The 24,269-nt window shown below is 44.0% G+C and overlaps 2 protein-coding genes across 9 annotated transcripts; both read right to left on the minus strand.

Annotated features, from left to right (window-relative positions):
- Positions 1 to 1,376: 1,376 nt before the first annotated feature.
- ANKRD23 (ankyrin repeat domain 23) lies at positions 1,377 to 11,256 on the minus strand. 2 transcript variants are annotated; one of them, XM_016142966.2, is made up of 9 exons: positions 9,714 to 11,256; positions 8,410 to 8,556; positions 8,173 to 8,301; positions 7,371 to 7,496; positions 7,028 to 7,126; positions 6,842 to 6,940; positions 6,598 to 6,696; positions 6,224 to 6,322; positions 1,377 to 6,142 (listed from the first exon to the last, which is right to left on the minus strand). In XM_016142966.2, the coding sequence occupies exons 1-9, from the start codon at positions 9,738 to 9,740 to the stop codon at positions 6,047 to 6,049; spliced, it is 921 nt and encodes a 306-aa protein (XP_015998452.1). In that variant the 5' UTR covers positions 9,741 to 11,256; the 3' UTR covers positions 1,377 to 6,046. The 2 variants fall into 2 exon arrangements, with proteins under 2 accessions (XP_015998452.1, XP_015998451.1); XM_016142965.2 differs by having other exon boundaries at positions 8,410 to 11,256.
- Positions 7,371 to 23,910, minus strand: ANKRD39 (ankyrin repeat domain 39). Of its 7 annotated transcripts, none has more exons than XM_036225189.1 (5): positions 23,790 to 23,910; positions 20,916 to 21,019; positions 20,357 to 20,560; positions 12,203 to 12,381; positions 7,371 to 7,496 (listed from the first exon to the last, which is right to left on the minus strand). In XM_036225189.1, exons 1-4 carry the CDS (start codon positions 23,887 to 23,889, stop codon positions 12,238 to 12,240), a joined length of 552 nt encoding a protein of 183 aa, XP_036081082.1. In that variant the 5' UTR covers positions 23,890 to 23,910; the 3' UTR covers positions 7,371 to 7,496; positions 12,203 to 12,237. The 7 variants fall into 7 exon arrangements, with proteins under 7 accessions (XP_036081082.1, XP_036081081.1, XP_036081080.1 ...); XM_036225188.1 differs by having other exon boundaries at positions 7,403 to 7,496; positions 12,190 to 12,381; XM_036225187.1 differs by lacking the exon at positions 7,371 to 7,496 and adding an exon at positions 8,204 to 8,301 and having other exon boundaries at positions 12,190 to 12,381.
- Between the last annotated feature and the right edge of the window lie 359 nt (positions 23,911 to 24,269).

Consider the following 24,269-nt stretch of genomic DNA (forward strand, 5'->3'; position numbering starts at 1 on the left):
ATGTTGTATCTTGTCAAATGCTTTTTCTGCATCTGCTGTGTGCATATCCTTTATTTCGTTTACGACGGATATCACATTTAATTGTTTATGTTGAAAATTGTTCCCTGGAATAAACCCCTCTCGATCATGATATATGATCCTTCTAATGTGTTGTATTCAATTTGCTAGTATTTTGTTGAGGATTTTTATCTATGTTCATTAGAGTTATTGGCCTATAATTTTTGTGTGTGTGTGTGTGTTCTTGCCTGATTTTGGTATCAGGGTAATGCTGACATCATAAAATGAATTAGGAAGTGTTAAAACTCTTCAGTTTTTTGGAATTTTGAGAAGAACAGGTATTAATTAAATCTTTCCTGAATATTTGTAGAATTCACTAGTAAAGTCATCTGGTCCTGGACTTTTGCTTTCTGGGAGGCTTTTGATTTCATTTCCTTACTAGTGATCCGTCTATTTAGGTTTTCTAATTCTTCCTGGTTCAGTCTAAGAAGGTTATTATGTCTAAGAATTTGTCCATTTTTCCTAGGTTATCCATATTGGTGGCGTATAGCCTTTCATGGTATTCTTGTATGATCTTTGTATTTCTCATGTTCGTTGTAACTTCTCTTTTATTTCTAATTTTATTTGAGTTTTTTCCTGTTCTTTTCTTTAGTCTATTGAGATTTGTCAATTTTATCTTTTCAAAAAATCAGTTCTTTGTTAAATTTTTTAATTTTTATTTTTTCCTTCCTTCTATTAGGGGCTTCATTTGTTTTTCCTAGTTCTTTGAAGTATAATATTAGATCGAGATTTTTCTTGTTTCTTGAGGTAGGCTTGTAATGTCTCTCTTAGTTCCACTTGTGCTGCATCCCCAAAGTTTTGGTATGTCAGTGTTGTCACCTTCATTTGTCTCTGTATCTTTTGATCTTTTATTTCTTCTTTGATTCAAACATTGTTCAGGAGCAGGTTGTTTAATCTTCACATATTTGTCTTTTCCAGCTTTCTTGTAAATTCCAGTTTTATACGGTTGTGGTCAGCAAATATGCTTGGTGTGATTTCAATCTTCTTAAATTTATTGAGACTAGTTTTGTGCCCAAACATATGGTGTCTTTGAGAATGTTCCGTGTGCACTGAAAGAGAATGTATGTTGTAATTTTGGTCTATTTGGTCTGTTGTGTCGTTTAAGGCTGATATCTCCTCATTGACTTTGGGTGATCTATCCATTGCTGTCAGTGGGGTCCACTACTATTCAAATCTCCTACTATTACTATATTTTTGTCAGTTTCTCCTTTTAGTTATAGCCACTTTACGTATTTTGGTGCTCCCAGGATGGGTGTGTATAAGTTGATAAACATGTCCCTTTTATCATTATAAAATGCCCATCTTTGTCTCTTGTTATCTTTTTTTTTTTTTAATCTATTTTGTCTGATATAAGTATGGCTATACCCACTTCTCTCTGAATGCTATTTGCTTGGAGTATCATTTTCCTCCCCTTCACTCTGAGCCTGTGTCTTTGTAGCCGAGTTGGGTCTCCTGAAGCAGCATCTAGTTGGGTCTTGTATTTTAATCCATCCTGCTCCTCTGTGCCTTTTGATTGGTGAGCTCATTCCATTTACATTTGTTCCATTTACATTCAGGGCGACATTGATAGAAGAGGGCTTACTGTTGACTTTTATCTTGTTTTCTAGTTGCTCTGTGTCTCCATTGTTTCTTTTCTCTTGTGTTTCTGTTTAGTTTGGTGGTTGTCAATGATGTTTTTCTGCTTCCTCTTTTTTTTTTTTTTTGGTTACAAGCCTCAGCTCTAGATTTTTATTTTTGCGGTTACCATTTTAGTTTTAGGTAAAAAAGGTTTCGTACAAACTATAGTCCTTTTTCTTTTGACTGCATTTTCATTCACTTGTGCAAGTTCAGTCTTTTTACCCTCTCCTCTCGTAATGTTTTTATTATTACAAGTTATCTTTTTTTATGCTGTGTTCATTTCCAAATTGCAGAAGTTATAGTCTTTTAAAAAATGTTGTTTCCTCTTTAACCTTTGTGTTATAATATTCTATTCTGAAATAGAGTTGCTGTTTCCCAGCACCTGTCATCATACAGTTGTGTGCACTTTTACCTTTTTGTCTCAGGTAGATGAGCTCCTTTCAACACTTGTGATACAGGTCTTGGGGTAAATCCTCTCAGCTTCTGTATGTCTGGAAAAGCCTTTATTTCTCTTTCATACGTAAAGGAGAACTTTGCTGGGTATATTCTTGGCTGGTGGTTTATTTTTTTTCCAATATGTTAAATACTTCATTCTCCTGTCTTGTAAGGTTTCTGCTAAAAAATCCGATAATGGGGTTTCCTTTGTAGGTTACAGCCTTTTACCCCTTGGCTACCTTGAGAATTCCTTTGTCATTAATTTTTGACAGTTTACTGTAACCTGTCTTTGAGAAGGTCTTTTTGCACTGAGATAAGTACGTTTTCTGTTAGCTTCTTGAATTCAAGGGCCAGCTCTTTCCATAGGTTCGGTAAGTTCTTACTGGTTGGATATGCTGTTCCCTCCTCCCACGCTTCTTTCTTCTGGTATACTTGTTACCCTTATGCTGCTCTTTATGATGGAGTCATATAGTTCTTGTAGAGCTTTTTTCATTTTTTTAAACTCTCAGTTCTCTCTCCCTGAGTCATTTCTAGATTTGTTTTTGAGCTTGTTACTTCTCTCTTCCATCAGGGATGAATGCTCTCTAATTCATTTTTCATGTCATTTATTGAGTTCTTCAGATCCAGAATTTGGTTCTTTTTTATAGTTTAAATCTTTTTGGTAAAGTACTTTTTGTTGTTTTTATTCCTGAGCTTACTGAACTGCCCTTGAGTTTTCTGGTATCTCATGGAATATTTTGTGCAGTCTGAATTCTCTATCATTTAAATTGTAGTCTTTCATGCCTTTGAGTTAAGTTCTGAAGACTTTTCTTGCTCAGCTACCTTGTTACTGTGGTTATTTGTCATGCCTCATGGGCCATTTCTCTGCCTGAGCATGAGGCGCCGAGCTCTTTTTATGGCAGGTTGATGAGTAGGCATCTGTCTTTTGCTTTCCAGTAGGTGGTGGTAGAGCACAAGGGTTTGTTTTCTCTACTGGCTGTAGCGGCACCTATGGGGCAGTGTTGTCCTCCCCAAGGAGGCTGTCCTCCTGTATCCAGGTCACCTTGGTCACAGGGTACCTACCATCCCATGGTAACACGGATGTGGCAGGCAATGGGACTCTGAGCCTGTGAGTACCCAGTGTTGCCTCCTCATAACCAGAAGGTGCCAGCCATATTGTACTGTCCAAGGTGTCTCCTGTGTAGGTGCGTGGTGGGGGTTGGTCACACGTTCATGGCTTTACCTCGTTAGTAATGGTGGCTGCTAGGCTGTTGCTGCCAGACCGCCACATTGTGTCGTAGCATGGTTTGGTCCAGTTGGAACCTGCTATTCAGGAATGTTGCTTCTGTCCCTCCAGGCTGCCATGGGAGTGCAGCCTCTTGTCAGCTGGGGCCATGGTGGGCAACATTCTGCATCTGCAGCCCTGTCTGTCCTGTCATGCCTCCCTGCTTGCCGCCATGCACCTACTTTCAGAAGTCTCAGTGTGGGCTCACAGACGTTTGTGTGTTAAGCAGAGAATCTTTTGTTGAATTATTGCTGTCTGACTTGTAACTTTAAAAGGAGAAACCAAGGGACTTTCTCACTCCATGATGCTGACATCATTCTTTTTTTAGCCTATAGGTGTCTGGCTGCTCCAGAACCATTTTGTTCCTCCATTGACTTAACTTTTGCACCTTTGTCAAAAATCGGGTATATTTTTGTGTTTCTGAGTTGTGTGGTCTATTCCATTGATCCATGTCTGTCCCTCCATCAGCACCACACTGTCACTACTTTAGCTGTACACAGGCAGACCTTGTTTTACTGCGCTTCGCAGGAGTTATGTTGCTTTATTGCTGCAGTATGGAACTGAGACCACAGTGTCACTGAGGTGTGCCTTTAGTAAATTTTTAAATTGGGTAGACTCATTTATTCTCTTTCAGAATTGTTTTAGCTATAAATTCAAAAATAATCTTACCTATTTTTCTCAAAAAATCTTGCTGGGATTTTGGCATGAACTGCATTAAACCTGTTTATCGCAGAACTCACATCTTTGCTATATTGCCTCTTCCAGTCCGTAAATACGGTAAGTCTTGCTGGATTTCATTCTTGTTTGATCTAATTTCATTGATTTCACCCATCAGCACTTTGTAGTGGCTAGCATACGAGTCCATACATGCTTTGTTAGCTTTACACCTGAGTATTTCATTTCAAGAGCAATTTGTAAGTGGTGCTGTTTAAATTTGGTGTTCACATGGTCATTGCTAATATGTAGAGTTTGCGTGTCTGCCTTATATCCTGAGGTCTTGCTAAACTAAACTCCCTTACTCTAGGTGGTTTTTGTAGATTCTTCAGGCTTTTCTACATAGACAAGCCTGTGGTCTGGGTGAAAATGTTGACACCTGGGTCCCACCCCAGGGATTCTGACTTGTCTGTATATCAGGACTTTCAAAACTTTCCCCTGTGTTTCTGGCTGAGAACCACTGCTCTTTGAACTTGCCCATCTCTGAGCAAATGCCTTGAGTGCAGGGCTCAGGCGCCCACTGCACCTTGCCCACCTTGCTGGCAGGGTAACAGGCTTGCAATTGGCTGCTAAGGAAGACGAGGCCTTGGGCCTGCTGGCCTGGCCCCTCCCGGCCCAGAACAGACGACTTGGCTGTGATGGATAACCAACCAATTTTAATTGACACAAAATATTGATGTGTATAAAAAGTATTTTTGTCACTTTAAGTGTCCCCACTTTATAGATGGGGAGTCGTCTTCTCCATGGACTAGTTAGTGTACCTATTTCTCCCATGGCCCTTTGGGTGAACACCTGTTGTCCCCACAGGGCAGGGGCTGCCTGTGGGAAGGGAAGGCGTAGGGCTCTAATTAGCTTTTTCACACAGTACTAGTCTTGTTCTTGGCCTGAAAAGGCTACCAACGTTAGACTAAAAGTAACTGCTACACATGGGCGTCAACAGGTGCCTTATGTATGTGAGCGGGGCTAACCCTTCATCTGGAGCCCGTCCCTCAGCCTGTGGTGTTGTTTAGGGCCAAATTCTTTAAGATTTCCTTTCTGGCATTTAAGGACCCAGCCTTGCCAGGAGCATGTCTACACCAGCACAAGTAGTATAAAGGACAGTGAAAGGAGGATCTGTTAGGAGAGTTTGTCTGAAGTTGGGTCCTAAATGTATCGCCGTTCAGTTGCTGCAGGGTGGCTGTAGGTCCAGGCAGGGTCTCAAGCCCCAGGGCCAGGGTGGCATTGGTGCCTGAGGCAATACAGGGTCATGGGCCACCACCCCAAAAGCTGAGTGGGCCACAAGCAACCCCCGCACCCAAGCACTTCTCCCACAAAGAGAGCCACCAGCTGGCTGACAAGAACAGCTGCCCTGAGTGGGCACTGGGATCCCTAAAAGCACTATTGGCTCCTGCTCCTCAGTCTTGGGGCTCCTGCAGAACCCAGGTGTGTACTGGACTTCTGTAGTGGGGCCTCAGGCCCGCTGAGGACCCCCGCTCCAGACCCACCACCAGAATCCCTGAGACCAAAGTTGTCAAGAGCCACTCTGAATCCCACCAGGGTTGCTGCTGATAGGAATACCCTGAGAACCTGCCTGAATGTGTCGGTCCCAGAAATGCCTGTGCCTGTGGCCTGAATGGCAGCTGTTAGCTCTCAGCTGAGTCACTACCCGCCAGGAAATGAATGCCTGTGAGGAGGCAGGGACAGAAGCCAGCTCTAAGATGGGGGCTTATGACGGCTTCAGCTCCATTCTGGGCTCCTGGGCTACTCCACTGTCCCTCATCTGGACCTTGTTTCCTGTCCTCCTGGGGTTCTACATCAGCCCTTTCTAGCTCACGACCTGCAGGGAGTGGGTTGCCCCTGAAACGTGAAGCCAGACGGGGCTGGGGCTCTGAGCCACTCCCCGGAGGCTAGAGGTTAGAACCAGAGGGGTGTGAGGACATGGACAGAATGGCAGATGTGAGTGGCCCTGCAGGCTGGCCATCAGCACCGGGTGCGAGGGTGCCCCAGATGGGCCTGCAGAGCCTCCCGGATGCCCTGCTGCCAGTCTCGTGCCAGCTGCACCGGGGTCACAGAAGCCTGGGGACAAGATGCTGGGTCAGTCCTCCTCTCAGGCACCCCAGCCACCCCCATGCAGAGCCCAGGGCCTTGGGAACTCACCTGGTTCTGTACACCTAGCTGAGCCCCATAGAGCAGCAGCACCTTCATGGCTCTGTAGTGGCCGTGCCGCACGGCCTCGTGGAGTGCTGTGTCTCCTTCCTTTCAAGAAAGGATGTTGGGCAGTGACCAAAATGCAAATTAAATAACTACATATATGTATGTAAATATACATATATATGTACCTTACTGTTAAATTGTACACTTGAAACTTACTGGATTTTGTTAACGAATGTCACCATAAAAATGTTTTAAAAGGACATCACCCTTCTAACCTCCCCAGCTCTGGAAAGGGTTGTGTCAGCAGGTGCTGTCACTGAGCTCAGGCTCCCTCATAGTCACTGTGCCATGCTGAAACTGCCGCAACAAGCTCCTACCTTGTCCTGTGCATCAATGTGGGCTCCACACGCGATGAGGTGCTCCAGGCACTCACAGTGTCCCGTGCGCACGGCCACGTGCAGCGGTGTGCTCCAGATCTGAGGGGCGAGTGAAAGCTGCCATGGCTCCCAAGTGGCGAGGCCTGAGCCCATCCCCAAAGTGGTGTGCTTCCTCTGGGAGCAGTGTCAGCCCTGAGTGATGCCGCCGCCTCCTGAAAGACCCCTCCCCACGGTGTACCCTCACCTTGTCCCTGGAGTTGACCTGTGCCCCATGGTTAAGCAGCTGTTTGAGGATGTCCAGGTGCCCTCCACGGCAGGCCCAGAACACAGGTGTCCTGTCCAACTGCAAAGCAAAAACGCCAAAGCCCTGTGTTGCACTGCACACTAGGCAGGGCTCCTTCTAGGGGAACAGGACTTCACCAGTTCTTACCAAGTCGCGGGCGTCCACGGCAGCCCCCATCTCCAACAGCTTGTTCACAAGCTGGCCATGACCCTTCAGACAGGCCCAGTGCAAGGCTGTGCGGTGCAGCTGGTGGTGAAGATGGGAGGTTAGGCAGAGGGAACATGTCCACACCTCAGGTTCTCACCCCAGTCCCCGGTTCCAGAGCTGCCTGCTCCCTCATCACACAAAGGGCCCCTCCCTCCCAGCTGAGAAGGCACGTAGGAACTCATGCCCCATAGAGCAGAAAAGCCCTGGGGCCCCAGGTTAGGGAGAGCATGCTGAGGACAGTGTCCTACCACTGAGCTGCTGTCTGATCCACCTGCCTTGCTACCTTGTCATGGGCACTGGGGTCCCCTCCGTCTGTCAGGTATTTGTCAGTCAGAGCCTCCTGGTTTTCAGCAGCTGCCTTCAGGAATGTCTCCAGGTCCACGGGCTCCAGCTGGGCCTGGGGCTGCGGCTGGGTAAGTTAAGGGCAAGATAAAATCACTCCCCGAGGTGCAGTCCTCCAGGCCCTCACTGCTTTACCAGCCCAGCTATGGTGTCCCTACGGAGATGCTGTTAGCTTGTACAAATAGGTTTTTAAAAAACCACCCCCAAGAGATTCTGAGTGAACAGGCATCGGTGGGGGAGCAGGGGTTATGGGTTAGCTTGTGCTCCCCAAATTCACATGCTGAATCCTGACTCTAGACCTCAGAACATGAACTTGTTTGGAAATAGTCACTGTAGCTGTAATTAGTTACGATGAGGTCATACTGGAGTAGGCTGGGCCCTATTCTGACTGGTGTCCTTATTGGAAGGGGACATTTGGAGAGAGATGCACAAGAAGGAGGCTGTGAACATGCAGGCAACGATTGGGGTGACATGTCCACAAGCCAAGAAACACTGAACTTTGCTGTCAACCCCCAGGACCCAGGACAGACCCTCCCTCATGGCCTCATAAGGGGCACCCCCAACCTGATTTCAGACTCTAGCCTCAGAACTATTTGAGCCCTGCCTGGTACCACTTCAGTGACCACATACGGTGGGTGGGAGGTCTCCGGGGTGGCCATCAGTGTCTGTTCTTCTCTGGCCTCCCACCAGGACAGAACCTCCAGTTCTGGGCATATGCCCCCATTGCCCTGCTCCAGACCCACCTTGACCAAGGGCTCAGGTGCCCTGGGGGGGACTCTGCGCTTCAGTCGCTTTTCCCTTCGTCTTTGAATCAAGTTTTCCAAGTCTGCCAGGTTCTCCAGATTAAGTCTGGAACTGTTAAATTTCTCAAGCTGGACAAGAGGTAGAAAAGACCGTGCCAGCCATTAGCTGTGGTCACGGGGCCTAGGGGAAGGCTTGTTCCAATCCCGTCTCTCTCACCTGTCCAGCCCCTCACTCACCCTCTGCCTCTTCTCCTCCTCTGCTTTCTGCCTCTCCCGGGCCTCGGCCTCCTGGGGCCCTGGCATCCAGCTGCTAGGCCAGCCTCTGGGTCCAGGGACTCCATGGCCACATCCCAACACCTTCCTTTTCTCTCTTACTCCACTTACCTGGAGGGACAGGGCAAAGATCAAAAAGAAACCAGGAGGAACCTTAGAGAATGCAGCTGTGCAGTGGGCATCCTGACAAAAGCTGATCAACATGGGCTGGTGGTTTGAAAGTCACCTGACCCTTCTCAAAGCTTCTGGGCCAGTGGTGCTGGCATGCTCCCTGATGCTCAGGGTTGCTGCTGGCTCTCAGTAAGGACACAGTCGGGGACATGACTCCACATCTATTTATATCACTGGGCCCATGTCCAGGGGAGTTCAGGACATATGAAACCTCAACTTCCCTCAGGCGTTGTTGTCCTCGCATTCCTGCCAGATCATGCCACAACTGCCACCTGACCCCAAGCTCAAGGGACAGAAGAGATGCCTCCTTGGTAAAATTCAGAACCCCTTGTTTCAAATCTTGGCTCTTTAGGAGGCTGTTCCTTTGGAACTAGCACTATCCTCACAGAGCCAGGCTGGGTAGAACCTGCCACACAACACTCCATTCTGCCCACTCCAGGATGCCAGGAGCTGGGAACGCTGAGGAACAAGTGTGCTGTGGAAGAGAGAAGCTGAAATGCCAGGGTGGCAGAGCCTGGGGCCTCCGGCTATGGAACCATGTTCCCTTTCAAATGCTGGTGATCTAACAATTGTGCCCTATAGCCCATCCCGCTGAGGCTCTACCAAGCTGGGACCAGCCGGGCATTGTGACATCCTGGGCCTCCCATGCCCCACCTCACCAAAAACATTTCCCAAGGTGTCACTGATGTCACACCATTCTTTTCAATGCCTAGGGAACTCAAAGGCGCCCTTCCTCTCCCTCTCCAACAAAGGCAGCCAGACCCCCTGGCCCATTTATAGAGCAACGGTTTTCCCGGCTGTTGAGCTAAACCTAGACCTAGCCACACCCGTGTGTTCCAAGGTAACCTGCCATTTCCTGTTCTTTTGCCATCACAATCCAGGACAAAAATCCCTAAATTCCACCTTCTTTCCCACCTAGTTTCTCTCTTGTGCCCTCATGTCACCCCCTTTCCCGCCACCACGTAAGAACCAGGTAGACTGACAAGAACTGTGCATTTCTGCTCCAAAAACCGCATCCCAGACCATAGGACCAGCCTGCCCAACTCGTTCAGCCCAGACGACTGCCCAGCCTCCTGCCCATCTGCCCACATCCTTACCAACTGCTGGACACTGACAACATCCATGGTCCCCCCGCTCTCAACTCCCCCAGTTAGGGGAGCTGAGCTGTGAGCCCTTTTATTGGGGAGCTGTCTCCTGGAGGGAGGCAGGGCAGGACTGAGGCTTATGCCTGGGTCAGATGACTCTGTGGCTCTGTCATACCTACCAAAATACCAGTGTGGGCCTGCAGCCCAACGGGGCAGGAGGGGCTGTCCTGAGCAGAGCCAGGTGTATCTTCAGACATGCATATCCTGCACCTGTGCCACCCCCTACCTGCCCAGCGCTGCCTGGGTACTGGCCTGCATTCAGTGGGGAACAGTTCCCACCCTCCTAAGTTGAGCCAACATTTATGAAAGAGTCAAGTGTGAGCCTCCACGTCACTTAGGTCGGGCCACCTGAGACCCTAAGAGGCCCAGCCTGATCCCTAGAGGACAGGGAAGATAGGGCCAGGAGGCTAACCTCCACCCCAGGAACCCTCACGGCTCCCATAGGAGGAATAGTGTTTCAATGGACTCCCCAGCTAACAGCCACTTTCAAGGCTGCCCCCTACTCTTGGTGGCTTCCTTCCCAGGTTCCCCTACTTCTCCCTCACCACTCTGAGGGCAGCATATTAAACTCCTCCATCAGGGGTCAAGTCCAGCCTGTAGAGAGCACCTCAGGCCTTGAAGACTCCTCCACGCCCCACGTGCAGGTTCCTGCCAGATGCTCTCCTGGGCGTGAGGTGTGCTCTTCCATGAGGAAAGTTAGACTGACATCTGCTCCAAGGCCAAGCACACAATATTAACCGTTAATTCCATCACAAAGCAACCTGCCACAAGCTACAGTCAATATTCCTAATTCTTCCTAAGATGCCAACGTGCCCTTCAGAAAGCTGTGCCTTGAACTTTACCTTGACCTTTGAAAAGAAATCTGATAGCCAGTAAATAAGACTCCAGAATCGGAGCAATATGAGCAGAGATGACCAAAAGGAGGGGACTGTGGGTCAAGGACAGCCCTGGGCCCTGAAGGACTGCCAGCCGTCTCTCCCACAGTTGGCTGGCTGGTGTGATAAGCACTTGCCAGTCCTGAGAGCGAGCTGTTTAAAGAAACTCAGTCCTCACACCTCAGGGTGTCTTGTCAAAGGACTTCTCGCCTTTGGTTAAAGGAGGGAAAGGGCAGCCTAGACTCCAGCGAGGTGAGCAGACAGCTTTGGCCACTGTCCACCACTGCCTCCAACTCTATGCTCCCGGACAGAATCCCTAGAGGACATTTTTTTGTAAGTCGGTATTAACTGACTTACAAAAAAATTACTCCTTGTAAAAAAATCCAAACATAGCAAATAAAGCTCAAGATGATCCCTTAAGCAACCCCACCATAGTGGCCAGGGGACCATGGGCACAGTTTGCTACATCTCCGCTCTTACCTGTAATTCTGTGCACGTACAGACATGTCTACAGACATGATTTACGAGGCATCGCACTACCTTACCACCCAGAAGGCTCCCCCATCAGCAGACCATTCTGCCACAGCACACTCACACGACACAGGCCATGAGGGGACCCCTTGGTCAGCTCCCACCCTTTTTTTACATTACATCCCATGCACGTCTTTGTAAATGTCTCTGTGAAAAGCCATCTTTGTTGACATGGATGAATATTTTTCTAGGTAGCTACAGAAAAATCAAATTATTGGCCATGTTCACTATATTTTAATAGATACTGCCAAACTGCCATCTACAAGTGGCTATACCAATTTCCATGAAAGGGTGGGGTGGGGGGAGAAATATATGTACATATATAAAACACAGGATCACTATCCAGAATAAACTATAAATCAATAAAAAAAAAAATGGGGAAAAGGGGATAAACAGGAAGTTCACAGAAGACAGGTGTTCAACCTCACTAGTAATCAGTAATGCAAAATAAAGCAACAGCATTTTTAAATCAGATTGATAAAATAAATAAGATTATGGTTTAAAAACAAGTGCTGATCAGGTTTTGAGGACATGAATGCTCTGACACATTGCTTACGTGTCAGGAACCCTCTCTGGTGCTTGCCATCTACTTATCCGTTTAATCCCTACGATGCCTTGGAGGGGCCTAGTATATAATCTTTCTCATCTTACGGATGAGGAAACAGGGACAGATGGGTAAAGTGACTTTTGTTAGGGTAACTCAGCTAGAAAGCAGCTTTTGTTTCATATATTCCATAGCTTCTTCTAATATTTACATCGTTTTGTGTTTTTTAATTTAAGTCTTTAAATCTACTCGAAATTTAATTTGTACGTGAGATGAGGTAAGGATAGAACTTTATTTTTTCCAAACAGATAGATGGTTCCACCTGAACTCATTAAGAGCAGCAGCAGCATCCGTCCAGGCTTTAGCACTTGCAGCCCCACCAAATATACTCCCTCACTTCCAGTGGCCAAAATGGGTGTATGGGCCTCAGTTTCCCACCCTGCATTATAAATGCTGACCAAGCCAGGGATGTGAAGACCTTGTCTGTGTACCCTTGCATGGCAGCCTGAAGCAGAAGGGTGGTGATTCAGCTGGCCAGCAGGTCCCGCAGGTCACTGTTGCAGGGCAGCAGGTCACATGCTAGTCGTGCCTTCCGATCCCGGACGGCCTTCAGGGCTGGGCTGTGTTGCAACAGGAGGGAGCAAATGTCCATGTGACCCTTCTCAGCAGCCTGTGGAGAGAGAGGCTTGAATCAAAAGCCACACCCGACTGGGTCCTGCTTTCTTGCTCCACTTCTGCAGATCTCTTGGAAATGGAAATGCTGGCTGCTGGAGCAGATTTCCCTACTTGCTACCCAACCTCACTGGCTCACACATGGAAGGGTGGAGTACTCTGGTGCCGCTGTGGTGGCTAGCTTGTGTTCTTTGCTCAGTGACCTTATTCTTTGTCAAGGCTGCACACTGAAGACAAGTACAGAACCTTGGGTCTCTAAGTATCTTTTTCAAACATCCAGATCACCTATAGGGTGCCAAGCACCATGGGCACAAGAGACATCAGACACAGTCCCTGCCCTGTGGAAACTTCCAGATGAGCAGAGAAAAATGGACCAGAAAAAAACACTAATGAAATGGAGATAAGGAATTTACCTGATAAAGAATTCAAAGAAATGGTCATAAGGATGCTCACCAAACTTTGGAGCAGAATAAAAGAACTTGGGGTGAACTTCAACAGAGTTAGAAAGTGTAACAAAGAACCAGGCAGGGCTGAAGAATACAATAACTGAAATGAAAAATACAATAGAAAGAATCGACAACAGGTTAACACGAAAGAATAGAAGACAGACTCGTGGAAATCAAACAATCAAAACAGAAAAAAGAATGTAAAATATTGAGGACAGTTTAAGGGATCTCTGAGATAACATCAAGCACACAAATATTTACATTACAGGAATCCCAGCAGGAGAAAAAAAGGAGCAGAAAGTTTATTTGAAGAAGTAATGGCTGAAAACTTCCCTAACCTGGGGAAGGAAGCAGACACCCAGATCCAGAAAGCATGGAGAGTCCCAAACAAGGTGAGCCTAAAGAGGCCCACAACAAGACACAGCAAAAGTTAAAGAGACAATCTTAAAGGCAGCAAAAGAAAACAAGTCACATACGAGGGAAACCCCATAAGGCTGACTGCTTGGCAGAAGGGCGTGGCAGGACATATTTAAAGTACTGAAAGAAAGGAACCCACAACCTAGAATACTTCGCCAGCAAAGTTATCATTCATAATTGAAGTGAGGGATGAAGAGTTTCCCAGACAAGCAAAAACTTAAGGAGCTCATCAACATTAAACCAGCTTTAAACAGAAAAGAAAGGCCATAACCAGAAACAAAAAAAAAATTTGAAAGGAAAAAAAATCTACAGGTAAAGGCAAATACTTAATAAACACAGACATTTAAAAGCTACAATAAAAGTAAAAAGGCAAAAGTACCAACTCTATAAAAACCATGAGTAGTTAGGAAATACACAAAACAAAAAGACATAAAATATGACATTAAAACATAAAGCCTGTAGGAGTAAAAATGTCATCCTTTTAGAATGTGAGGCTATAAATGCCTATCAGTTTAAAATGAATGGCTATAAATATAGAATGAAATGCATAAACCTCGTGGTAACCAGAAATCAAAAACCTATAAAAGATACACAAAATATAGAGAAAGGAACCCAAACAAAAGAACAATGGAAATCAGCAAACCACAAGGGACGAGATTAAGAGAGGAAAAATAGGGGACTACAAAACCAACCAAAAAACAATTAATAAAATGTAAACATACATACTTATCAACCATGATTTAAATGTAAATGGATTAAATATTCTAATAAACAGACATAGGGTGGCTGAATGGATTAAAAACCATGACCCATTTCACGTCAAAGTGACATACAGAGTGAAAGTGAAGGTATGAGAAAAGAAGTTTCATCCAAATAAGAAATGAAAATAAAGGAGTAGCAATACTCAGAAAAAATGGACTTCAAAACAAAAAATATAAAAAATGGACATTACATAATGAAAAAGAGGCCAATCCAAGAAAAGGGTATAACAATCGTAAATATCTATCTACATATGTAACAGGTGTACCTATATATATAAAGCAATTATTAATGGACATAGAGGGAGAAATCTACAGCAACACAATATTAGTAGGGGATTTTAATACTCCCCTTGCATCGATGGATAGTTTATCCTCACAGAAAATTAATATGGAAATAATGTCTCATTAATATGAAAAGAATGTACCTTAAATGTCACATTATATCAGATCGACTTAAGAGACACTTATAGAACATTTCATCCAAAAACCACAGAATACACATTTTCTTCAAGTGCATATGGAGCATTTTCCAGGATAGACTACATATCAAACCACACAACAAGCCACTGGGACAACATTAAGTGAATAAATTCAAGAAAATTAAAATCATATCGAGAGTCTTAACCAACCACGATGGCATGAAACTAGATATCAACTACAAGAAGAAAACTGGAAAACAAAAAATGCATGGCGACTAAACAATGTGTTACTAAACAACCAGTGGATCAAAGGGGATATCAAACAGGAAATCAAAAACTATTTTGAGACAAATAAAAAATACAACTTTCCAAAGTTTACAGGATGCAGCAAAACCAGTTCTAAGAGGGAAGTTCAGAGCTATACAGGCCTACCTCAAGAAACAAGAAAAATCCCAAATAAACAATCTAACTTTAGACCTAAAGAAACTAGAAAAAGAACAAACAAAACCCAAAGTAGAAAAAAGGAAATAATAAAGGTCAGAGTTGAAAATACACAAAATATTTAAAAATGATAGAAAACATTAATGAAACTAAGAGCTAGTTCTTTGAAAAGATAAAACAAAACTGACAGACCTTTAGCTGAACTCACAAAAAGAGAAGCCTAAATAAACATCATTAAGTGAAAGAAGTTACAACTGACAACACAGAAATACAAAGGATCACTAATGAATACTATGAACAATTATATGCCTATGAACTGGAAAACCTAGAAGAAATGGATACATTTCTAGATGCGTACGACTTTCTAAGACTGAACCAGAAAAAAAAAAAAATCTAAACAGACTGATTACTAGCAATAAAATCGATGCAGCCATCAAAAAACTCCCCAAAAGTCTAGAACCAGACAGTTTCATAGGTGATTCTGCCAAACATTTAAAGAAGAAACCATACCTATCCTTCTTAAACTATTTCAAAAAAATTAAAGAGGAAAGAATGTTTCCAAGCTCATTCTACAAAACCAGCATTACCTGATACCAAAACCAGACAAACACATTACAAAAAAAGAAAATGTAGACCAATATTGATGAACATAAGATGTAAAAATTCTCAACAAAATATTAGCAAACCAGCTTCAACAACATATTAAAAGGATGATACACCGTGATCAAGTGGGATTTATCCCAAAGATACAAGGATGATTCAACATGCCAATCAACATGATACATTATATCAACAAAATGAAGGGAAAACAACATATGATCATCTCAATAGATGCAGAAAAAGCATCTGACAAAATATGATATCCCTTTATGATTAAAAACCCTCAATAAAGTGGGTATAGAGGGAACATACCTTAATATAATAAAGGCCATAACGACAAACCCACAGCTAACATCATATTTAGTGGCGAAAAGTTGAAAGATTCTTCTCTAAGATCAGCAACAGAATAAGGATGCCCTCTACCACTTTTTTTAACACAGTACTGAATTCCTAGTCACAGTAATCAGACAAGAAAAAGAAATAAAAGGCACCCAAATTGGAAAGGAAGTAAAACTGTTATTATTTGAGGATGACATAATACTATATATAGTGAGAGAACCCTAAAGACTCCACCAAAAAACTATTAGAACAGAAAAATGAATTCAGCAAAGTATCAGGATACAAGATCAATATACAGAAATCTGTTGTGTTCCTATAGAACAATAACAAACAATCAAAGGAGAAACTGAGAAAACAATCCCATTTACAATTGCATCAAAAAGCATAAAATGCCTAGGAATAACTTTAACCAAAGAGGTGAAAGACCTGTATTCTGAAAACTATAAGACACTGAATAAAAAAACCTGAAGAAGATACAAATCAATGAAAGGATATACCTTGCTCATGAACTGGAAGAATTAGTCTTGTTAAAATGTCCTTACTACTTAAAGCAATATACAGATTCAATGCAATTCCTATTAAAATACCAATGGCATGTGTATAACCAAAGAAATCTTAAGAAAGACAAAGTGGGAAGTATCACACCACCTGATATCAAACTATACACAAAGCTATAGTAATCAAACTAGCATGGTACTGGCATACAAAGAGACACATTGCTCAATGGAACAGAATAAAGAGCCCAGAAAGAAACACACACACACGTCAATTAATCTATCACAAAGGAGCAAGAATATACAATGGGGTCAAGACAGTCTTTCAACAAATGGTGCTGGGGAAACTGGACAATACATGCAAAAACAAAACAAAACAAACAAACAAAAAACTATACCACTTTCTTATACTATATACAAAAATAAACTCAGAATAGATTAAACACTTAAATATAAGACCTGAAACCATAAAAATTCTAGAAGCATATAGGCAGTAAATTCTCTGACATTGCTCTTAGTAATTTTTTTTCTGATATGTCTCCTTGGGCAAGGGCAACAAAAGCAAAAACAAACAAATGAGACTACATCAAACTAAAACGTTTTTGCACAGCAAATGAAACCATCAACAAAACAAAAAAGTAACCTATTAAATGGGAGAAGATATTCACAAAAGATATATCCAATAAGGGGTTAGGATCCAAAATACATAAGGAACTCATACAACTTAACACCAATAAAACAAACAAATCTAAGCAAAAAACAGGCAGAAGATGTAAAAATACATTTCTCCAAAGAGGACAAACAGATGGCCAACAGACATATGAAAAGATGCTTAACATCACTAATCATCAGGGAAATGCAAATTAAAACCACACGAGATATTACCTCACACCTTCAAAAAGATCAACAAAAACAAATGTTAGTGAAGATATAGAGAAAAGAGAACTCTTGTGCACTGTTGGTGGGAATATAAATTGGTACAGGCACAATGGAAAACGGAATGGAGTCCTCAAAAAATTAAAAATAGGACTACCATATGTCCCAGCAATATCACTTCTGGGATGTTGAGCAGTGAACATAATGCAAATTGAACACACACACACACACACACACACACACCCCTTACTTAAATTGTACACCTGAAACTTGTGCATCCCTGTGTTAACAGCAGCATTACTTACATTAGCCTAGACATGGAAGCAACCTAAGTGCCCATCCATAGATGAATGGATAAAGATGTGGCACATATAAATAATGAAATATTATTCAGCTATATAAAAGAATGAAACCTTCCCATGGTTTCATGAATGACCTAGAGGGTATTATGTTAAGTGAAATAAGTTGGAGAAAGACAAATACCATATGATCTCACTTATATAGAATTGAAAAAACAAAATTGATGAACAAACAGAACAGAAACAAACTCATAGATACAGACAACAAACTGATAGTTACCAGATGGGAGTGGGGCTGGGGAGATGGGTGAAAAAGATAAAGGGATTAAGAAGTACAAATTGGAAATTATAAAAATAGTAATGGGAATGTAAACTACAGCATAAGGAATATAATCAATATTGTAATAACTATGTATGGTGTCATGTGGGTACTAGAGTTATAGGGATGATCGCTTTGTAAATTATGTAAATGTATAACCGCTATGTTGTATACCTGAAACTAATATAATGTTAAACACCTGAAACTAAAATAAAAATATATTTTTAATTCAAAGATTAAAAATAAAAGAATATGCTGTAAGCCATATGGATGCCAGGTAGATCCACGGCAGTGTCCTGCCTGTACACCCACCATGTGATCTGTGACAGTAAAACGCCTGAGCAATACCAGTTTAGACCATTAAGAAATAAGCAATCTGCCTCTCCAACTGGCAAGGATCCTTCAAACAAAACAACACCCAGTTAGTTGTTCACTCAGCACATGTTTATCAAGCACCTGGCTCAGTGCTGGGGATACAATGATTAATAAGGTCAAGTCCCCACTGTCTCTTGTGAAAGAGGCTCCAACAGGGAATTTCAAGGGAGAGAAGAGTTAGGAAAAGTCAAGGGCAGGGTGCTTTGAGGCCTACGGTTGGGTGAGCTCATGTTTGAGGAACAGGAAGGCTCTCTGAGGGTGTGACATAAAAGCTGAGGTCTAGAAGGAAGGACGGAAATAGTCAGATGAAAAACAGGAGAGGAGAGGCATCTGGGGGATGAGCCTGATTTATATGGTCCTGTAGTGCCAGAGTAGTAGCGTCAGAAAACTGAAAAAGACTAGCACGGCCTGCATGGAAGGGACAAGGGAACAAGAGCTCCAGATAAACTGGAGGGAAACACTTACATCTTCCCTTGAGCTGCAGACAAATATAATATATCACAAAATCCTTAGACGATGAAATAGTTACATATCTGGCTTCCTAAAAGTCAAGTTCTCTTTACTGTGTGTGGTAAGAACACCTGCCATGAAACCTGCCTTCCTCACAAGTGTTCAGGTGCACTACACAGCATTGTGACTACATGCGGTGTGGGACAGCCAGACTCTCCAATGACCCATCTGCAACCAAAACTTACTCCCACTTGGCAGTAGCTAGCTGACCATCCCCCCACCCCACAGTCCTTGGCAACCACCAGCCACTCCATCCCCTGCCTCTACGCTGGCTATTTAATAAATCTCCCTAAGAGGTATCATGCATTATAAAATGTATCTACTAGTGTCTAAATACCATTACAAAGTGTTATACCCACTCCCATTGCCCAATAAAAAAGAATAACATGTATTATTTATCAGTGTGATGTAAAAAAATAATAATAATAAAACAAGAACTTTATCTCTGTTGCCAGCAGGTGTCAAGAATGCTGCTCTCGCCTAAGCACCTTTCTGTGAGGTCCTTCCGGAGTCCCGTGAGTTGCTGTGCATCTGTCAACCTGAGCTTTCTGTTACCAGCAGGGGCAATGGAGCAGAGTGTGTGGAGTTGGAAGACTGCTATAATCTATCTCTGGAAACAGAGCTCACCAGTGTGTCTTGTCTTCCTTCTACGACTGAGAACTAGCTGCATGGCCAGGTCACATGATAGTGAAGTAGATTAGTCTGTGGCTGGAGAGCCCTTTTGAGAGGCACAGCTCTAACATGAAACAGATCAACCACTATGCTGTACACCTGGAACTAACGTAATAATGTGTAACAACTATAAATAAAAATAACTTTTCAAAAAAGTGAGATTTTCAGATAGCAAAAAATGTCAGCCACCGGTTCCATTGCTAAATTATGCAGACAAATACTTAAATTTTTCTAATTTAATATTCACATCCAAAATTGTGTTTCAGAAGCTATGATTCAAGAATATCCTTTATCATGTTGCTGGTTGTTTAAATAAGTAGAAAAAGAAAAGATAAACTGGAGAGGTAGGTAGAGGCTAATCCCAGGCCTAGTAAACCAGCGTAAGAACTTGGAGAGGCCTCTGGAAGAGGATCAGACTGCTTTTTAAAACTGTCACTGTGAGAGAAAATCAAGTGACAGCAAGAGAGGAACAAATTTACACACATATGCCATAAATATGCATAAGCCACTTCTCAAAGATGCCTAAGAAATGGGTAAAAATGGATGCCTTAAGGGAGAAACTGAGAAGATGAAAGGACTAGAGTCAGGGTGGAAGGGAAACTCATTTTCACAGTATACTATCTTGTACTTTTCAAACTGTTTACCATGTGTAGGTGTTTCTAGTTGGAAAGCTTAATGAAATGATTGCTCTGGCTACAGTACGGAGAGTGAACCACAGGGACAGGTGAGAGTAGGTGTAAGTTTCATAAAACAATTACATGGAAAAACATTTATGACATATCACTAAGGGAAAAAAATGACTGTGCATTTAATTCCAATTTACATCCACAGGAAAATCCCAGAAAAATTACACATTAATCATAAAGTGATGAGGTGAGTACTGAGATTACAAATGGTTTTTATCTTCTACTTTATGTTTTGCTGTTTCCCCATATTTCTTATGGTGAACATATTATAACTTTTATAATGACAAAAAACAAGTCTTTGAAGGGAGAGGGGACATACCTTATGTAAACTAGTCATGCCATCATCATCTACCAGCCTGGGGTTGGACCCATGTGACAGCAGAAGACGTGCGATGTCAGTATGCCCACAGTAGCTGGCCCGGTGCAGGGCAGTGGCACCCCCATGGGTCTGGGCATCACACTTGGCCCCATTTTCCAGCAGGAACTGGCATACGGCATAGTGCCCATTGCGGCTGGCGTAGTGCTGCAGGTGACAGAGACTGATGTTAAGACAGCAGAACCTGGCAAGAGACAAGGGTGGGGAGTAGAAAGAATAGGAGCCCTGGAGCGAGAGGCGTGAACCCTCCAGGGGCCACTTCTGTCAGCTGAGTGACCTGGACAAGTGTCTTCATTTCTAGCATTAGTTTGCTCAATCATTTCTACCTCACAGGATTATTATGAAAATGAAATTAAATAATTAATGTAAAGTACTTATACTGATTTAAAAAATGAGGTTCAAATGACACTTAAAACAGAAATCCTGCAGGGAGAGAAAAAAGGGAGGGAGAAGACAAAGGTAAACCCCAGTCCCTCTCGGACCTGTGCCCCTTCCAGCTCACCAGAGCGGTGTAGCCAGCCGAGTCGGGCTGGCTAGGGTCTGCCGCCTTCTGGATTAAATATCTCACGCGACCCAGGTCTCCATTCAGGGCTGCCGACCAGATTCCTATGGAAAGACAGCCCAAGTACCTATGTTGTTGACCAACTTGAGAATTTGTCTTTCCTTTACCTCTTGACCTCCATTTTCTCATTCACAAAATGGGGAATTTCTTCATTTAACAAATATTAACCATGCACCTCCTCTGTGCCAAGGATTGTCCTAGGCACTGGTGACACAGCTGTGAACCAGACAGACAAGGGGCTTGTCTGACCAAGGCAGGAGGATGGGGCAGACACAGAAATCTCTTCCCATCGCAAACACACAAATGTTGGGTAATGTTTAAAATGTTTGAATATATAGTCAAATTCAAAAGCAAGAAAAGGACAGTGCCAGGTGACAGAACAAGGTAAAAACCACAGCTAAACGGTGAGCAGGCACTGACTGACCCTACAGGATCCAAAGAGTCCTCGGAACTGGACACACACCTCAGGGGGGTTGGCTCAAACGCCTGAGCAGGGTCTGAAGCAGGGACGTGCCACATCTAGGATGAACCAGGACTGGGGAATTGCAGCTCTCCTGCCCTATGTAGCAGTAGCAAGCAACCACCATGCCCAAGCACTTCACTCACTTGGCAAACATTTACTGAATACTGTCTCTGCATCTGGCACTGTTGTGGGTACTAAGTGTCAGCAGAGAATAAAAGACCCCCCCACTTCAAATTTTTTTTTGTTCTTTTGGAGCTTACATTCTAATTCAAAGGACATAAACAAGGAAAGAAACATATACATATACATAAAACAAGTCATGTGATGCCAAATGCTATGAAGAAAAATAAAGGAGAGAAGGAGTATGGGCAATGGTCAGTGACGGCATCTCTGATAAGGAGACATTTGAACAGAAACCTAAAGGAAATGAGAAACGGCACCATTTGAATAGGTGTGATAAGATGACAAAAGCAGAAGAAACCTAAAGAATCAGACGCCCTGCACCTATGCAGCTTAAAGGTGTGACACCTATATTTCACCTACGTTACCCTCAGGGAGCCAACCCCAAGCTAAGAATCTATCATAAAAATTGATCCAGACGAGTGAACCCTATAAGGGCCAGGACTCAGAGACAACTTTTTAAAATACCCTATAAGGCTGCCTCCAGGAGCCAGCGAAGGTATGTGAAGAGACTCTCTTATAAAAGAAGACTCCTGGTGGAATTAAAGACCAGAAGTTGCAAATCCACTGCCTGCAGAATACGTGGGGAAGGCATGTTTCCAAAATTAGGCATAACTGTGCAACTGAAAAGACTTTAAAAGAACATTTAATGTGTTCACAGAGATGAAAGAATAGAATCCATAAATCAACAGAATATTGGGGGTGGGGGAGCAAGATCTGTAACAAAAGCTAATAAAAAGTAGAATCACTGAAGTAAAATCGATGGTTCAACAGTACTGCAGACCTAGTTGAAGGAGTATTAGAGATTTGGAAATCATCTAGAATGTAGAATGGGAAGGAAAATATTAGAAGTGAAGAAACATGAATGACAGAATTACCAAAATACGTTTAACAGAGGTTTCAATAACAAACAAACAAACTAAACAAACACAACCCAGAAACTGGGTAAAATGGGAGAGAGGGAATATTTGAAGAGAATACACTTGAGAATTATCCTGAAGGAGAGACAACAGTAAGTTATTAGATGAAAGTCGTATTAAATCCTGAGGAGGATTAATAGAAACAAGTCTAGCCTGGAGAAATGACTGAGCATCAAGAAAAAAGAGAATGTTTACAAGTTACTGGGAAGAAAAAGGTGATTACCCACTAAAAAATTACAATCAGATTATCAGCAGAATCCTTAACAGCAGAAGCATGTACAAGAAGATAAAGGAATACTACTTCCAAAGAATTGCGGAGGTAAAATAACCGTCAACCTAGAATTTTATATGGGCTAACCGACCACTCAAAGCGGAGTGGGATGGGTGTGTGTGGCAAAGTATGCTCACTGAAAAATCCCATTATAGGATATATTTCGGGAAAAGAGAACCCAGAAAGAAGATATAAAGAAATAAAAGTCCACACAACAAAATAGTTAACGATATTTCCCACGTGTGCGAAACAGATAATAAATGAGGAAGCACACAAAACAAAAGCACACCTCATTTTATTGCGCTTCCCTTTATTGTGCCTCACACTATTTTACAAACTAAAGTTAAGACCCTCCACCAGCAAAAGGATTACCAGTCGCTTTATTGAGATACTTCCTTTTTACAGTGGTCTGGAACCAAACCACGGTACCACCGAGGTGTGCCTGTAACATCATTGTAAAAACTGATGAAAAGAAGGTGTACCTGGAGGGGAAGGGACCCTACTTTGCATAGAGCAAGGTTTCCTGTGCCTGCAGCATCCCTGGTTTCTACTTCCTAGAGGCCTGTAGCGCCCTCCCAGTTGTAACAACCCCTAAATATCTCTAGACGATGACAGAGCGACCCTTAAGGGGCAGTGGGAGAGGCGGAGAGAAGAAGGCAGGTGCGAGAAGTGTTACCTCTCCGGGAGACCATCGCCGGCCTAGAGGGCCACACTAACTCCATCTATAGCACATGGGCCGACACAGCGGCTCGGAAACGTTAGCTCTTCGCAGCTCCATCCCCCGGTGGGCGCAGACCACGGCTGCACCTCTTCGACACTCGAGCGGGTCGGAGTCCCCGCGTCACACTGGGGGAGCGGGCTCCGCTTCCCTCCCTGCGCGTCAGTAGGCGTTTCCAGCGGTGGAGCTCGTGTTGGGCCCAGGCGGGCCCTCGGTGACCCAGGGCCAGATGCCCGTCGCCCCTCAGCCACCCCCAACTTACCCCTCTCGAAGTCCATCTCGTCCAGCGTCTGCCGCGCGCCGGGGGCCGCGCCGGAGTGGGCGCAGCAGGGGCCATCGGCGCACGGCCGGGGAGCTGCCATGCTGTCCTCGGCGCCCCTGGAACGTCGGGCGCGCGCGTGGCGGGCCGCCGGTTCTGACCAATCGGCTTCCGCGGCCCCGGCCCGACCAATCAGGAGTCCAGGCTCTCGCGCAGGAGCCAATCGGACGGCGGGGCGGGACCAGGGCGTGCGCGCAGCACCCGAGACGGCCGCACGAGGGCACCACAGGCTCAGCGGAGGCCGCTGGGGCGCTTATGCCGCGCTTGCCACAGTTTACCCTTCAAGGAGCTCCCAGGTCCTTCACCCACTTCCGCATCGCTGGGGGCCCAGGGAGCGGCTCGCCTCGCGACACTATCTTTCTTCACGTCCCTCGGGCCCATTTCTCGAAAACCCGTGGGAAGCCGGTGCCACCGGGAGCAACT

Source organism: Rousettus aegyptiacus, unplaced genomic scaffold (assembly GCF_014176215.1).
Source record: "Rousettus aegyptiacus isolate mRouAeg1 unplaced genomic scaffold, mRouAeg1.p scaffold_m13_p_7, whole genome shotgun sequence".
Lineage (NCBI taxonomy): Eukaryota > Metazoa > Chordata > Mammalia > Chiroptera > Pteropodidae > Rousettus > Rousettus aegyptiacus.

Coding starts and splice junctions, on each gene's coding strand:
- ANKRD39 (XM_036225189.1), bottom strand. CDS start 23,889: ATGGCAGCTCCCCGGCCGTGCGCCGATGGCCCCTGCTGCGCCCACTCC. Junction 20,561..20,915: donor CGGCTGGCTACACCGCTCTG/GTGAGCTGGAAG, acceptor TGTCACCTGCAG/CACTACGCCAGCCGCAATGG. Junction 12,382..20,356: donor GCATGACTAGTTTACATAAG/GTATGTCCCCTC, acceptor CTCTCTCCACAG/GCTGCTGAGAAGGGTCACAT.
- ANKRD23 (XM_016142965.2), bottom strand. CDS start 8,649: ATGTTGATCAGCTTTTGTCAGGATGCCCACTGCACAGCTGCATTCTCT. Junction 8,302..8,409: donor AGGAGGAGAAGAGGCAGAGG/GTGAGTGAGGGG, acceptor CCTCTTGTCCAG/CTTGAGAAATTTAACAGTTC. Junction 7,497..8,172: donor CACCTGAGCCCTTGGTCAAG/GTGGGTCTGGAG, acceptor TAACTTACCCAG/CCGCAGCCCCAGGCCCAGCT.